This window comes from Crocodylus siamensis, chromosome 4 (assembly GCF_052110815.1).
Source record: "Crocodylus siamensis isolate JL-2025a chromosome 4, ASM5211081v1, whole genome shotgun sequence".
NCBI lineage: Eukaryota > Metazoa > Chordata > Crocodylia > Crocodylidae > Crocodylus > Crocodylus siamensis.
Window position 1 is genome coordinate 105,668,262 of NC_143398.1, and position 17,773 is coordinate 105,686,034.

Here is a 17,773-nt window from a genome sequence, read left to right on the forward strand (position 1 = left end):
TAGTCTGTCCTCACGTGAAAGCCCCCCATACCTTTGATCATCCTTGTTGTCCTTTGCATCATTTCTAGTTCTTCTTCTATATAAATAGTTCTAGTAGTTCTTACATGTAGATTAGTGGGAGCTATCATCTTAACTGGGAAGGTTTTTGCATTTCGTTGCATAGTTTTAGTACGTCTCTTCTCAAACCACTTCACAGTGCTTTAACATGACAAACTGCCTTTTGCAATCCCTCAGCACCCCTGAGTTGCATCTGTGTTGGACTGAGTGTACCTATTCTTACCATCACAGGCCTATGACATGTACAAAACACGAGTCTTATTGGCCTGTCTTAAGAACCAGGTTTGGCTATTCTCACCTCACTTCCACCTATCTTATTTCTGAGAGCCTAATGCACAGGGTGAGCCTGAACCTTCTCAACTCCCCAGCCTTCTTTGACAGCCTATACCCACAAAGAGACTTTGCTGACACTAGGATTTTCAACCATTTTGTCCACCTAAAGAAACCTAGGAGCAACTGGTGGACATGCAGACTCCTCACTGCTAAAAGCACATAAGCCCTAACAGCACCTCTCACACCAGGGTGGCATCCTGCCTCTGAGATCCAATTTTAGAAGTGTTCTCAAAGCAGGCCTAGTAGAAAGGACATCATAGGAAAGGCAAGGCAAGGAAAAGAAGATGAAAGTGAAAATGGCCATGCCCATTTTTAGAACATGTTGGTGGGATGGGGGACACCCTAGTTTGAAGCTTCACTCTACCATCTTTGGAGCAGAGACTGGAATCCAGGCCACCCCCCCAGGCAGGTTCAGTACAGTATGATTATTACAAGGTGACAATGTCTGTTCCCAGTTCCCTAATGCAACCTTTGCCTTCTGTGCTTGTAACACGGCTTTTTTCAGCTCTGCAGCCTGGAATGAGCCTCACTTGCCTTTGAAACAATTCTAGCAAAATTTATCTCAGTGCTGCATCTTGCAGCCCCCTTGACCAAATGATCAGAGGTTTGTACACTCAAATCTGCACCTCAGACCCCTCATAGGCATACCAATGGCAAAACATCACCTGATGAACACAAAGCTAAATCTACCCCCAATTGCAAATGTTTTGTTTTTGTTTCACCTTTCTAGTGAAATGTTGTTGCGATATGTTTCCTATACATGCACTTGGAGCTATCGTATAGTGTGTCATATGGTTATACACACACACCCACCCACATGTGGCTTTTCCAGTCCTGCTATGTTAACTGCTGCTGCTCTGGTGGTTCTCCACTGCCTCTTGGGAATGTAGGGTGCTGATGCAGCTGCTCCCTCAGGTTACCAACGTTTTCCCAAAGAAGCAGGATACAGGAAGAGAGCCGTGATTTTCAAGTTTATAGCTAAGCCAAATCTAAAATGAATTTCAAGAGCAGAGTGAAATTTTAATACCGCTGTTGCTGTAGCATCTAAAACAACAGGCTGTTTTTGTAGTGGAAGTTTACGTTGGCAATCTAGAAGTAAAAAGGATCTGGTTGCATCTCATCTAACAACAACAACAGCAACATTTGCTTTTTTGTAGGGTTCACCTCCATTATTTCTCACTGAAAGCTTTCCTTCTTCAAAGAGCTCTGCCAGAGAGTAGCAGACAAACCTCCAACCTTCTTCGTAGCCCATCAAGTGCCACACAGTCAAGCAAGTCTGTGCTTCTGCAGGTGTTCTTGGCAGTCACTCATTAGTTCATATTGCCATCACAGTGAAGCAAACCCCTACTGCAAGGAGAGTATGCCCACATTTTCTGAAGTTCAGCTGTCATACATGCTGGTAGATGAAGCAGGTATTGAAGTTGAGTAGCTGGGACTAAAATGGTAATTGCTTGAGAAGGGATGGAGCACAGTAAGGGGTGATATCTCTTTTCTTAAAAACACTAAGCCAGAACTCTGGTGAGGGCCAGCAGAGGCAAAAAAAGACAGCAGGAATACTGAACAGTGTTTCATGCTTTCCAACTTGCAACGTTTCAGATCAGCCTAGGATGACTCACCCCACTACCTGCTCCGTGAAAGGGATGGAACAGGAATTTTGCATTCTGAAAAAATTCAATTTTTTCAACTGTCAATAAAGTATCAAAAGATTTTAGGAAAAGAGGATACTTTCACCCGAAACAAAAAACAGAGAACAAGAACCACAGGTAAAAGTAATCACACTTTTGTTGCAAACTGGTTGTTACTTCCACTAATGCACGTACACAGAATCTATTTCTCATTCTTTAGCAAACAGTTCAGAGGCATTTGGTTGCTTTTATTCACCACCAGATCAGGAGAAATCAAACTCCTGATGCAAGAGGAAGAACCTTCCTTTCTCTATAAAAAAATCTAAACAAATTCCCCTTTTTTTTAATATATTTTAATACACTCCCCACATGTTTCAAATTATCACCAGTAATTTCTTTGGGGGCAACTACACTTCCATTGTACCAATCAGGTATCCTAGGACAACAATATTACATCATCTGCTTTCATGGCTTTGGGGTTAAATACAGTACAAAGAACTCAAATTATGGCCAGCCACATGCCTTTGGTAGAATTAATGTCTGGTGATATCACATTTTCTCATAACGTGAGAAAGCCACATGATGAACTCATGTAACATTTTACAGTTTAATTCTGTACAAAATCTTTTTTTCTTCCCTTAAGCAGAGTTGAGCAACTGTCACCTCAGGTTGCTCTTTTAGTGGTATTCCAAAAGTGAGATGTAAGTATTGAACATCACAGAAAAGTCTCTCCACATGCCTCAATTTCCAGTAGATTTGTGTTTGAAGGGCGGAGAAAAAAAAGTCTAGTAAACATCACAAACCTACAGGTCAAAATGGTCATAATTTTCCTTCTTGACAACTGACAGATAAATACTTTGTAGTTTTAAAAAAGCTTCGTAACAGTACATGCGATTCATTTAAGGAACTGGCGGTCTTCTACTTTGAGACGTTTTTTCCGGGGCTGTACAAAATCATTGTCCGAGTCATCAGCAAGTTCTGAATTTTCATTCTCAGCCCGGGAGTGAGGTTGTACAGGGAATTTCTTCTCAGCATAAAGGCTTTTTAGAAGCTCTTCAAAGTATACTTCAAGTTTCATGCCAGCATCTGCTACTTCCGAATCAGGCTGTTGGGTGAATTAACAATATCAGCGTATCATGCAAAGGTTATACACGTACGTAAGTACCCAAAGAATTCCAATGCATTTGCAAATTCAGTAAAACAAGTATAAATGGAAGATATCCATCTTTAGGAGGTAAGGTAGCAAATAATCACAGAATTCTGCAGAACAATGATGGAGGGAACATTCTGAGCAGTGCCAACACTGGAAAAAACACTTTTTAATTTACAGTATTGCCACGGAATCTAACACTCAAGAGCAGACAAGAGATGTTATAGTTAGCCCCCTCAAAAAGGGGTTGGTTCAAAACTTTTGGAGCAGAGGCTTAGATTGCTAAACTATTTATCTACCCATTAGACTTTTTTAAAGCAGAATATGAACAAAGTAACATTTGGGATATTAACAAATGGACAAATTACGATGAGTTAAAAGGAAGTAAAAACTTCTCACACCTCAGTTGCTCTATGGTAAGTCTGTATGTGTCAGCAGTTTACCCTGCAGGGTGTGAAAGTTAGAACTTTGATGAAGTAAGGCAAAAACTACAAGTTAAGCTTTCACATACCACAGTATATGTATAGGAACAGTTCTTGTGTCAGCAATGTATGGCAAGTCCCCACCTCCTTTTAAAGAACTGTAGCTTAATACACTTGTCCATACCCTTTTCCAAATGGATGATGGTTATATCTGAAACATTAGGAAGCCTTAAGGGAGTGGTGGTTAAACTTTTTGGCAGGCATGACAAAAATTACAGGCTTCTACTTGATCCATGCCTCCCAGAGCCATACATGATAATAGTTTGTGCCTGGAGAACTGGAATGAAGGCAAGGGGCTTGAGCCTCCAAGCTATGCAAATCAGAGCTGGGATGGGGAGAGAGGAAGGGAAGAATAAAGTTGTAAGAGGAGGTATTACCACCAAGAGTCAGGTTAACTCTTCTATAGCCCTGCAACTGTTACAATTTTATATGCTGAATGGGTGAGAATCCAAAAATTTAATTCAGTGATGGCTGTAGGCCCAGGGAAGGGTTAATCTAGCTCTTGGTGGTGACACCTATTCCTGCAGCTATGTCCTGCCCAGCCCCTCCTCAGCTCCATGAACCCTGAGGCTCTTGAGCCTGGCTGTCTGGGGCTCATGTTTATGTGTAGCAGATGCTCTTATCACTTGAGTAACATATGCCACGAGTCAGGCAGCCCTGCCTTCAGGTGTTTTACACCATCAGTGTGGGTCAAATTTCCAGGTGCAATTGGAGGGTACAGCAGGCAATTTGTTGTGACCCAGGCTGACACCAGTTATGTTCAAACCTTTGTTACTGCTAGCAATACCCTTCCTTTGCTAGCCCACCTGGGACCCATGTCCCTTTCCCATTGCTATATCACCCACTTCATATAAAGAACAACTAAAGTTAAGAAAAGCTAGAAGTAGCTGGAAATTTTGCAGCACAGGAAATACAAAGCTTAAAAGGCTGGCTAAGGAACAGGATAAGTTGAGGTGGTGAATAAGAAGTCCATCATTTATAGAAAGGTTAGAGGAAGGAGGAAGGGCATTAGAAAAATCTATTCAGTAGGGGGTTGAGAAGGCAGCACATCTAGGAATGGGAAAGTACAGAGGACATAAAAATTCTGCTTCCAAAAATTCTGCTTTGGAGCAGTAAGGATTAAATCACACTGGGTGCATCTACATGTGCATTTTAATGCACAGTAGCCTATTTTACTGCACTTTAAAATATCATGTAAAAAAACACGCAATTGCGGTAGCACAGTTAAATAGGCTACCATTAAGCGTCACTTAAAAACCATGCACATTTGTTACTGAGCATTAAGGCAGTCTAATGCACATTTCTTTAGTACCTCACACATTGGAGGTACTAAATTTAATGTGCATTAGAAAAAGTGCCTTAATGCAAGTGTAGATGCACCCACTATTTGCTATAAAAATCTCCTTCCCTGTTTCAGTGGCATCGCCTACCCTGCTCACTTATCCAATAGCAACACAGTTTTGACTGCAGTCACCAAAGATTAAGTTCTTATGTCAGGTATATCATGAAATTCTATCTTCTGCCACAAGTTCTTTTTTTCCCTAGAAACACTTAAACTTGTAAAACAAATAGAAAGGTTTTTACTTTTCTGACCTCATTAAATTCAGCACAATTTTGGAAAATCAGTCTGAAATCAGTCACAACATCCTCTGGCTTTGAGTAGAATGAATGGTTTACTTGTAATCTGTTTTTGATAGTTGACAAGTCCATTGGCTTCTTGATTATTTTGTAGTAATCAGGTACCTACAGAAAAATATTAGCATGATGAACAACTGTGTGCATGTAAGCAGTTCACTATTTTGAATGGTCACCTTCAGGAAAAAAAACCTCTCTAGGTTTGCCACTGAAAAACAGTTTGAAGATGTAAAAATGTTATATTAGCACTTTAGAGTTTGGCTCTGTCATAATGGTTTGCTTTAGCAACTCAAATGCATTTTTACTTTTTAAAACTGTCACCTTAGCTACAGGATGTAGTTGCTTTCTACAGTTTCTTGCACATGAACAGCTGATGTTGCAACAAACAGCTAAAGCATCCTGGCTTGCCCATGCAGCTTTCTGTTGCAGCTATGCCTCGGCCCTGGGTAAACTTTTTGAGAGAATTATCCTGGCGCATGTCTGCGAGGGGCCAGCAGGGGAGATTATGCTTAGGGGCAACCAATACAGGTTCATTAGAGGCAGGTCCTGTCAGACCAACCTGGTGGCCTTCTACGACCAGATCACCAAATCCTTAGATGCAGGGGTAGCCGTGTACGTAGTCTTTCTGGACTTTAGGAAGGACTTCAACACTGTCTCTCACCCCATTCTCTAAAAAAATTAGGAGACTGGCATCAATGCCTACATTCAGGTGGGTAACTACCTGGCTGGAGGGCTGCACCCAGAGAGTGGTGGTGGATGGGTCATTTTCAACCTGGAGGGATGTGGGCAGTGGGGTTCCGCAGGGCTCAGTCCTCAGGCCCGCACTGTTCAACATCTCAATCAGTGACTTGGATGAGGGGGTAAAAAGCACCCTGTTCAAATTTGCAGATGACACTAAGATGTGGGGAGAAGTGGGCATGCTAGAAGGGAGGAATAGGCTGCAATCGGAACTAGACAGGTTACAGGGGTGGGCGAACGAGAATAGGATGGGATTCAACACTGACAAGTGCAAAGTGATGCACCTGGGGAGGAAGAACCAGCACCATACCTACAGGCTGGGGAACTCCCTTCTTGTTACTGCAGGGGCAGAAAAGGATCTTGGAGTCATCACTGATGCCAAGATGAACATGGGCCGGCAGTGTGGGGATGCAGTCAGGAAGGCCAACCGCACCTTGTCATGCATCCACAGATGCATCTCAAGCAGGTTCAAGGAGGTGATACTCCCCAACTATGCGGCACTGGTCAGGCCGCAGCTGGAGTACTGCATCCAGTTCTGGGCGCCGCACTTCAAGAGGGATGTGGACAACATGGAGAGGGTCCAGAGGGGGGCCACTCGCATGATCAGGGGACAGCAGGGCAGGCCCTACGAGGAGAGGCTACGGGACCTGAACCTGTTCAGCCTCCAGAAGAGAAGGCTGAGGGGAGATCTAGTGGCCTGTTACAAACTAGTCAGAGGGGACCAGCAGGCATTGGGGGAGTCCCTGTTCCACCGAGTGCTACCAGGAGTGACTAGAAATAATGGTCATGACTAGAAATAATGGTCACAAGCTGGCAGAGGGTAGATTCAGGCTAGACATCAGGAGGTGCTACTTCACTGTCAGGGCAGCTAGGATCTGGAACCAACTTCCAAGAGAAGTGGTGCTGGCTCTTAGCCTGGGGGTCTTTAAAAGGAGGCTGGCTGAACACCTTGCTGGGGTCGTTTGACCCCAGTACTCTTTCCTGCCATGGCAGGGGGTTGGACTTGATGATCTGCTTAGGTCCCTTCTGACCCTACTAATTATGAAACTATATATGCCCCTGGCGCACACATACTTCCATAATGCAAATCCACACTCAGAACAGCAATATGAACTACTGAAAAGATATGGTAAAAAACCCCCAAACAAACTTAACTTTAAGCCTGAAGTGCTGAAGAAAGTAAAATTCAATAATTGATTTTGTACATGAATTAACTTTAACTGGCAAAGTCTGTTGATGACACTAAGCTATGGGGAAGTGTGGCCATGCATCAGGGTAGGCTGACGATCCAGAAGGATCTAGACAGATTAGTTAGATGGGTCAACCAGAGAGTCTCTCCCCCCCAGAGCGCGGGGGCTGGACCCAATGATCTCATGAGGTCCCTTCCAGCCCTAAACTTCTGTGAATCTGTCCATTTGCTAAGTTCCATTCACAAGGCCAATTAATCAAATTGTTGCAAGCTCACTAATGGGAAAGCATATGCATGTGTCACAAAGAATGGGATTTGGTGAAATATATTAATGTGGTTTTAAAATCCCAGGTTGAATTTCCAGGGCTACTTTTAGGGAAAAAATGTAACTTTTTAATGACAAATTAGTATGTAAAGAGGAAATGAGACAGGAAATCCTATGTCATTAACAAGTCTCTTTTGTAGATAAAACCACATTTTAAGAAAAACCTCTCAAGCCCAGTAATATGCAATCTATATATACATATTACATGACATTTTCTTTATCATTTCATCTCTCTCATATACCCAATCTCTAACTCTTTAGCTCAGTGATCTAGACTTAAAAAGTTTTTAATGATATGTTTCATGCTGATGAAAGAGGGAGAAAAGGACACACCCACATGATATTACTACACAAATACATTTTTTCTACTTGGAAGGGCTTCTGGGCATGTGCAGAGCAGAACTCACTTTACGGCCAAAGTGAGACACCTATGAAGTTTAGGAGCCTCTAAGTTTAGGTGGCAGCTGAGCAGGGATCTTCAGGATTACTGTTCTGATTGAGAAACTTGAATTCTTCCTAGTTCTAATTGTCCTTTATTTTATAGTCCTGTATAAGAAGTTTGTTAATTTGCTGTGAATTACTAATTTAGTTTCGCATTAAATCTCTACTGGGATTTACTGACCATAGAATTTCAATTTTTGTATAAGAACAAAAGACAGCAACGGACCTCCCAATGTCACCGAGTCCAGCCCTTACTAGTGCAGGCAACCATGTCATATAAGCTCCAGTTAAAACTAATTTCACATTTAATTCTCACAACTCCTACTGGAAGACCATTTCAAAACCTCTCTGCTCTCAAGGTTGGAACTTACTTCTGATTTCCAGTTTAACATTTATATGTGACGTAAAATCTGTTCTTGGACCAACACAAGATTTAGTTTAAACAGTTATTTCCCTTTCTTGGTGTTCAGGTCCCACAAAACATTTAGGGAGCAATCATATCCTGTATATCTCACGATAGCTCCAGGATCATTGACTCCAAGATGAACATGGGCCGACAGTGCGGGGATGTAGTCAGGAAGGCCAACCACACCTTGTCATGCATCCACAGATGCATCTCAAGCAGGTTCAAGGAGGTGATACTCTCCTTCTATGCCGCACTGGTCAGGCCGCAGTTGGAGTACTGCATCCAGTTCTGGGCGCCGCACTTCAGGAGGGAAGTGGACAACATGGAGAGGGTCCAGAGGAGGGCCACTCACATGATCAGGTGGCAGCAGGGCAGGCCCTATGAGGACAGGCTACAGGACCTGAACCTGTTCAGCCTCCAGAAGAGAAGGCTGAGCGGGGATCTAGTGGCCTAGGTGTGCCTCCCCTGGGGCCTGAGGAGGGCCCAGTGGGGGCGTGACTGTTCTGGTCCCTGCTTAGGAAAATGGAGGCAAAGAAATTGTTAAATATGTTGGCTTTGTCGTCTGGCGTGACAACCAAATTTCCTAAATTTCTAGTCAGTCAAGTTGGGGAATAAAAGCCAGCCAGGTGTGATGTAGTTTAAGTACACAAGTCCAAAGAACCATTAGATTCTGATGGATTCTCCTTCTATATCCTCTCTGAATTTTCATTTTGCTATGCTAAACAAGCCAAGCTTTTAATTTTTCTTACTGGGTGCAAGGGTGAAGTAGGTAATGTTCTCACAGATCCTTCCAGTCAAAGGTACAGCTCCAGCTAAGAACAGAAACATCTTGGAGATCAACACATGGCTACATAGCTGGTGTTGCCAGCAGGGCTTTGACCATGGGGTGTGACATTCCAACAAGATGGGCTGCTGGGAAGAGACAGGTCCCCCTGACAGAGAGAGGGAAGAATGATTTTGTATACAGGCTTGCTAACCTGGTGAGGTGGGCTTTAAAACAAGGTTCACTGGGGATGGAGACAAAAGCCCAGAGGCAAGTTAAGGACCAGGGGACCTAGACAAAAAAAACAAAAACAACTCAGGCAGTGGAAGCAACAGTGGAAGCCTTAGCAATGTTCTCAGGGAGAAGATATACAAATCACAGAATTGTGATGCAATTGGCATTACAGAGACGTGGTGGGATCAGTTCACATAACTGGAGGACAGTCATGGATGGGGACAGCTTGTCCAGGAAGAACAGAGAGAGGAAAAAAGGAGATGTTGTTTTCCTATATATACAAAGGCAACATACATGTGTTCTGAGGTGCAGTACAGGGTGGAAAGTAGGTCTACTAAAAGCCTCTGGGTAAAGCTCAGAGGGGAGAGCAGCAAGAGTGATGTTATGGGAATGTTTGCTCCATGTCACCAAACCTGTAACAAGGAGGTGGTGCAAAAGGCAGTTGACAATAGCTTGCAAACCGCAGGATCTTGTTATTGTGGAGGACTTTAATTATTGGGTCATCTGCTTGGAGGGAAACACAGCAATGCACAAGCAGTTCAGAAAATTCTTGGGAATGTGTCAAGATAGCTTTGTTTTGAGCGATAGAAAGGCCAACAAGGGGAAACACTCTTCTTGATTTGCTGCTCACAAACAAAGGAATTAGTTGAGAAAGAAAAGGTGGAAAGCAACTTGGGTGGCAGTGACCACGGAATGGAGTTCGAGATCCTAGATGGGAGGAAGGGAAGAGATCAGCAGAATAAAGACACTGGACTTCAAAACGGCAGACTTTAGCAAGCCGGTGGGCAGGATTCCCTGGGAAGCAAGTCTGAGGGATAAAGGAGTTCAGAAGAATGGGAAGTGCAGCAGAAGACCAATGTGGCTAGACAGCAATCTCTTCATTGAGGTGAAAACTCAAAAAGGAATCCTACAAAAAGTGGCAAACTGGCCATATTTCTAGAGATGAATATGAGTGCATCACACAGGGGTGCAGGGGGGGAAATTACAAAGGCCAAGACAACTGGCAAGGGACATAAAAGATAATATAGAGAAAGCCTACCAGTATGTGAAAAATAAGGCAGTGGCCAAAGAAACTATAGCCCCCTTACAGAATGCAGAAGGCAATCTAATTACGGATGATGCAGGGAAGGCAGAGTATTTAATGCCTTTTTTACTGCAGTCTTCACGAATAGGACGGCTATCAGATGACAAGGGCAGTTGGCAGCAAAGATATGAAAGGAGACAAACAGGCTGAAGTAGTAGAAGAACAGGTTAGGGATTACTTAGAGAAGCTCAATGCTTTCAGGTTGGCAGGGCTGGATGGGATGCACCTTAGGGTACTGAAGAAATTGGCTGAGGTAATTACAGAGCCATTGGCTATCCTTCTTGAGGATTTCTGGAGCTTGGGTGAGATCCCAGATGGCTGTAGAAGGACAAATACAGCGCTCATCTTTAAGAAAGGGAAGAAAGAGGTTCTGAGGAATTAGAACAATCAACCTGACCTTGATACCTGGAAACATCATGGTATCAAGGTCAGGGGGTGTGTTTACATGAGCCGCTACTGCATAGTGGTTACTGCTGATTGATTTACTACTTGTATAAGCAAGTACTAAATAAATGCACAGTAACTGGAGTTACTGTGCAGTAGAGCCAGTGAATGCCTTTTAAGTGACACTACTATGCAGTAGCCTAATAGTACTGTGCAGTGTGGTTTTGGCAAGGTTTTTGAGACACAACACTACTACACAATAGTACTGTGTAGTAGTAGACGAGCCCACTGAAAAGAGAACAAGGTGAACAGGAACAGTCAGCATGGATTCACCAACATGATTTCCTTCTATCAGGTGATAGGCTGTATGGATGTGGGAGAGTACTCAGTGTGATGCACCTTGACTTTCACAAGGTTTTGACACTGCCAACCAAGACATACTGACTAACAAGCTAAGGAAATAGAGTAGGGAGGGCAGGGTACATAACTGGTTGCATCACCGGTTGGACTGTACTCAACAAGTAGTCAATATTTACTTGGAAGGAGATATCAAGTAGAACTCCCTGGGGGTCTCTCCTGGGGCCAAGTACTGTTCAATATCTTCAGTTATGATTTGAATGACGGGACTAAAAGGACACTCAGAAAATTTGCTGATGGCACCAAGTTGGATGAAATCGCAGACACTGGAAGGCAGGTTTAGGATCCAGAATGATATAGAGACCAGAAAAGCGGTTCACAATCCATCATATATGATCCATCCACAAAAAGTGTAAAGTCCCCTACCTTGGTCACGGTATCTCCCTTGCCAGATAGCCTAAAAAAAAAGGCTAGGAACATGCGACAAATATAGGGTAGTGCAGCCAATCTGAATAAGATGCATGGCAGCGCCCATTGCACAGAGTCCCCCTCAGTGCCAACTCTTTTTCCAGCCACTACATTGAACACATTTAAACTTCTTCTTCACTCCCACAGCTAAGCTGTACCTTTCTTACCCATTTCCAGTGATTCCTGTTTCCTCACCAGCCTTAAATGTCTGGCAAACATCACCAAACAGGGACCCAAACAGTTCAACTAGAATCCCCCTGTAGCTCCCTTCCTTAGCCTGGCCAGATATGATTAGTGTGGGTCCACCCTCCAGGCTGCCCTGCTCCTCATCTGTATATAAACTTTTGAAGGATCCTAGGGCTTGTGACAAAAACACTCAAATCACAAGCCTTTTGGCTTTAGACTTCTCATGCATAGCAAGGGAGATACCGTGGTCTTCTCAGCCTTGAATGACTAGCTGTAGTTAGTGGGTGAAGGCCTGTTCCCTGTGACAGTCTACAAATGCCTCCAAATGCAAGGATCTCAGCTACATAATTTATGGTGATGGGGGATTGCTCTCAAACTTTCAACACTAGAGCTAGCCTATTCCTTGCCCATCTTAACAATTAAAGCAAACATTTGGTAAACTGAATAGCTAAGTAACTTATCCATCTGAGGGTGGGTTATTACTGGGAACAGCGATGCCAACAATGGTGCCACGTGTTTTAGTGAGTATCACAAGGCAAAATTATGTACTTAGAAAATTAGGGCTGGAAGGGACCTCAGGAAGTCATCTACCTACCGTGGGAGGAACTGGATCTTGAAAAGCAAGGCTCATTTCATGGCAGTAGAGGTACAGCAGTAACCTTTCACACTTCTGTACATAAAGGAAAAAAGGGACAATAGCTGCGTATTAGAAAACTCTCCATTTTTACCTTCTATAATTTATTATATTAAATTTTTTCAGACAGATACTTAGTGCTCCCATGATCATCACTAGAAAAATGAAATACATTTCGAAGCTCCAGACCTTAACAAGTTAATTGCTTTTTAAAATCAAGGTATTCATCATCTTCAGTGTACATATACATACCAATACAGAGCCTCATAATATGAAAGAACATCCACTCAATTACCTACAGTGTAATTCTCTTTTTCCTTAGTGCCATTGAGTATATGGCCTATCAGGAAACAAACTGAAGGAGAATATAACTTGCCCACACACACTGATACCTATATCATGATAGCAAGGCCACAGTAACTCTTACTCTTCAATCCCAAAAGCATGACAACAAAGATGCTCTTGGGTCAAAAGGATTATAGAGGGAAAGGATGCTTTAACTGCTAGTTCTGTAAATTCATCCTGAAAAATGAGAATGAAAGTGGCATCCTTCCTTTTTGTCAGCCCTTTTAAATAATGGTTCTAAAATCACTGATTCATAGAAAATGAGGGTTGGAAGGGACCTCAGGAGGTCATTTAATCCAAACCCCTGATTAAAGCAGGACCATCCCCAACTAGATCATCATAGCCAAGGCTTTGTCTAGTTGGGTCTTGAAAACTTCCAAGGATGGAGATTCTACAACCTCTCTGGGTAACCTGTTCCAGTGTTTTACCACCCTCCTAGTGAACATGTTTTTCCCAATATCCAACCTAAACTTCCCTTGCTGCAACCTGAGACCATTGCTCCTTGTTCTGTCATCTGCCACCACTGAGAACACTCCAGGAGAACAGTCCAGCTCCAGCCTCTTTCAAACCCCCCTCCAGGTAGTTGAAGGCTACTATTAAATTGCCTCTCTTCTCTAGATTAAATAAGCCCAGTTCCTCTCCTCAGAAGACGTGCCCTCCAGCCCCCTAACCATTTTCACTGCCCTCTTCTGGACTTTCTCCAATTTGTCCATATCCTTTTTGTAGTGCAGGGGGGGCGGGGGGAACCGGACACCGTACTTTACATGTGGCCTCACTAGTGCTGAAGAGAGGGGAATAACTTCCCTTAATCATCTGGCAACACTCCTACCAATGCAGCCCAGTATGCCATTAGCCTTCTTGGCAACAAGGGCACACACACTATTAGCTTATATTCATCTTATTGCCCACTGTAACCCCAAGGTCCTTTTCTGCAGAGCTGCTGCTTAACCAGTCAGTCCCCAGCCTGTACCAGTGCATTGGACTGTTCTAACTTAACTGCAGGACTTTGTACTTGTCCTTACTGAACTGCGTGAGATTCCTTTTGGTCCAGTCTTCCAATTAGTCTAGGTCTCTCTGAATCTTAACTCCACCCTCCAGTGTACTTACTACTCCCTCCAGCATGGTGTCATCTGAAAACTTCCTGAGGGTGCACTCCATCCTATCTTCCAGGTCACTGATGAAGCTATGGAACAGAACTGGCCCTAGGACTGACCCTTGGGGCACTCCACTTGATACTGGATGCCAACTAGACATCAAGCTATTGACTACTGACCTCTGAGCCCAATGATCCAGCCAGTTTTCAATCCACCTTGCAGTCCATTCATCCAACCTGTACTTCCTTAGCCTGCCTGTAAGAATGCTGTGGGAGACCATATCAAAAGCTTTGCTAAAGTCAAGGTACACCACATCCAGTGGTCTCTCCATATCCACAGAGCCAGTTTATAGAAGGCAATCAGGCTGGTCAGGCATGACTTGCCCTTGGTGAATCCACCCTGACTGTTCCTAATTACCTGCTTCTCCTCCAAGAGCTTAGAAATTGATTCCTTGAGGACCTGCTCCATGATTTTTCCAGGGACCAAGATGAAGCTGACCAGCATGTAGTTCCCAAGATCCTCGTTTTTCCCTTTCTTAAATATAGGCACTAAATATTTGCCCTTATCCAATCATCATATTTGCCCTTTTCCAATCACCATGAGTTTTCAAAGGTGATGGCCACTGGCTGTGCAATCACATCAGCCAAGTCCCTCAGAACCATTGGGTACATCCCATTCAGCCCCATGGACTCATATGCCCAGCTTCTCTAAATAGTCCCTAACCTGCTCTTTTGCCACAGTTAGCTGCTCATCTCCTCCCCGAACTGTTCTGTGCAGTAGTCTGGGTGCTGACCTTGCCAGTAAAGATTGACGTGAAAAAGGCATTAAGTACTTCGGCCTTTTCTGCATCCTCTGTCACCAGGTTGCCTTTGCCATTCAGTAAGGAACTCACACTTTCCCTGATCCTCCTCTTATTACTGACATACTGGTAGAAATCCTTCTAGTTACCCTTCTAGTGGCAACTCCAACTGTGCTTTGGCCTCCTCGATTTCATCCATGCATGCCCAAGCAATATTCTTATGCTCCTCCCTAGTTTTTTGTCCAAGTTTCCACTTCTTATAAGCTTCCTTTTTGTGATTTAGCTTACTGAAGAGTTCCCTGCAAGGCTAAGTTGGTCTTCTGCCATACTTGCTAGTCTTCCTGCACATTGGGATGATTTGTTCCTGCACTCTCAGTAAGGCTTTTTTGAAGTACAGCCAGCTTTCCTGGACTCCTCTCCCTGGCTTCCCAGGGGATCCTGCCCATGAGTTCCCTGAGTGAGTCAAAGTCTGTGTTTTCTGAAGTCCAGGGTCCTTACTCTGCTGCTTTCCTTACTTCCTTTTGTCAGGATCCTGAACTCTATCATCTCATGGTCACTGCTGCCCCTGTTGCCATCCACTATTACATTCCCCACCAACTCTTCTGTTTGTGAGCAGCAGGTCAAGAACAGCACAGCCCTTAGTTGGCTGCTCCAGCACTTGCACCAGGAAGCTGTACTCCAAAGCTTCATACTGGAGTCCTGAGCAATCTTTTACATAAAGTGCAAGTCCTCCTCTTCTCCCCTGTCTATCCTTCCTGAACAGTTCACACCCATCCATGACAGTGCTGCAATCATGCATGCTATTCCACCAAGTCTCTGTTATTCCAATCACATCGTAGTTCCAAGACTGTGCAAGGACTTCCAATTCTTCCTGCTCATTTCCCGGGCTCCACGCGTTCGTGTACAGGCACCTAACAAAACTAGCTGACTGACTGCCCTACTTTCTCAGGAAGAATGAGAACACCTCCCCTGTTGCCCACTCCTGCTTGCACTTCCTCCAGGTCACCCACTTACCTAAGGCTTTTATCTCCATCCCTGGCAAATCTAGTTTAAAGCCCTCCTCACTAGGTTAGGAGCCTGTCCACGAAGATGTACTTCCCGTTTGTCGGAAGAGGTAGGATCCACCTGAGCAAATGGGATCCACCTGATGAAGAGAGGATGGCTTGTCTGGGGAGGTTGTGTGTGTTGGGGGGTTATGATGTATTTTGAGGTGGCTGTAGCCCACTGCATAATCCCCTCATCCAGCACCACCCCCACTTGCCCTGGTCCGAGCACAGCCCCTGCTACTGGGAAAAGGTTGGTGCAGTCCTGACCCCAACCATGTAGCAGGCAGTCTGCCATCACCCCACACACAGATCCAGGGGGCACATGCCCTCCATGCCTCCCCCGGAGTCCTCCCTCCCCTGTACAAGCTGCCCATGGCTCCATCCTACAGCCCACCCTGCTCCAGCTATGCAGCACCTGCCCCTGCCCCACTCCCTACCTCATCGTGGGGGCCTCAATCTGCAGCCCCCCCACGGCCCTTCCCTCCAACTGACTTACCAGCCAGCCAGTGGTCTCCAAGCTGCCGGGCTGCACCTCGGCAATCGGATCAGTATCAGCCAATATGGCTGGTCAATAATTGGGCATCGGTATCAACTCAAAAAATCTTTATCGGTGTATCCCTAGTCTGGGTATGACTCTCTCCCAGCATGTCTAGATAGCGTCTAGTCTGAAATAAGAATGGGTGACTGGTGCCGCCCTAGTAAGGGGGGGCACATGCTCCCCCTGCGACCAGTCAGCATGCACACATGCAGCATTTAACCAGCCACATTAGGTCTGTGTACCCGCTAGGACCTTTTTAAGAACCCCTACAGGTACACATACTCCCGGTTGACAACCACTTACAGAAGTATTAAGCCTAAACCATATGCTCAAAATAAAAAACAAACCAAAAAAAGAAAACAAAGGCTTTGGCAAATAACATTTGTTAGGAAAATGTAAGTCAAAAAGAAAGGAAGCCCAGGTTTCTGTTTTGCAAACTACCACAGGTGGAAGGAGCAGAAGTGGCTGGAGAATTGCACTTTTTTTTACAGCTTGGAGTCTGGAATATTCAGAATTGCAAAAGGTACTGCTTCCAGAATTTCCACCGACTCAACTGCAGTATCAGGCCATCTTTTAGTAGTGGAAATCCATAAAACCTCACTAAAAAAGCCCCAAACCTTTCTTTACAAGGACACTAACAAAGTACTTTCAGAATAGAAACTTTAGTCTTACACCATATTTGTTCAGGTGAGGGAAAAAAGGCAGAAACGGTGACTATTTTTCTTGAGGCAACAGAGGTAGTCAATACTGAGGCATGGGTAGCACATTCAGTAATTCTTGGCTCTGGTTCTGGTTCAGAGCACCAGATCATGTCTCAGAACATGCTGGGCATATTTGAAGCGTACTGCCAAGACATTGGAGCTTATTTAGAAATCCTCTAGTGAACTCATTTCTGTCAGCAAAGGCATGGTTTAAAAAGCCTCAACAAAATGGTCTGACAAGTAGGGAGGCTGAACAAACAATGTATTCTTACCCTCCGGTCTATTGGTGCCAATCCTGTATATCCTTCCAATTTTCTTTTTTCAGCGTTGTTACTAGGGTTATCACAATCATATTCTACTTCTGGCTTGGACAAGTCCCGACAGAATGTGCAAATCCATTCTCCACTGAACAAAGGGGAAAGAAAACCAGACATTTCTTTGGACATTTGATAAAAGTTACAGGTCTTGAGTAAAGGGTTTCCAAATACTTTTGGACAGTTTTACTGTTCTATTTCTCTTGTATCAATTTTCTTGCAACCACAAGAAAGCCAGGATAGAAACAGGACACCTCTTTGGAAGAAGTGCTCACTCATCCCTGAAATTAGTTTTTGGAATAATTTAACAACAAAAGTAGTATCTACTTCCCTCTAAGCTGAAGACATTAAACATGGTTGCACAATTTAAACCAAAACTTTAATGGCAGGCCCACTGCCTGGTTAGAAGGTAGACTCTAAAAGAAATGAAGAGACAGGGGAGTGA

At 44.0% G+C, this 17,773-nt stretch overlaps 1 protein-coding gene across 3 annotated transcripts in view; it reads right to left on the bottom strand.

Moving 5' to 3' along the window:
* Positions 1–1,546: 1,546 nt before the first annotated feature.
* Positions 1,547–17,773, bottom strand: part of TRIM24 (tripartite motif containing 24) — a 120,815-nt gene continuing 104,588 nt past the window's right edge. The window contains exons 15-18 of one of the 3 annotated variants that reach the window (XM_090043266.1): positions 17,287–17,419; positions 12,453–12,527; positions 5,241–5,390; positions 1,550–3,120 (exon numbers count right to left, since the gene is read on the bottom strand). In XM_090043266.1, coding sequence (XP_089899392.1) covers positions 2,911–3,120; positions 5,241–5,390; positions 12,453–12,527; positions 17,287–17,419 — 568 coding nt within the window. In that variant the 3' untranslated portion in view covers positions 1,550–2,910. Of the gene's footprint in view, positions 3,121–5,240; positions 5,391–12,452; positions 12,528–17,286; positions 17,420–17,773 lie in introns of all 3 variants that reach the window. The other 2 variants (XM_090043264.1, XM_090043265.1) reach the window with 2 other exon arrangements.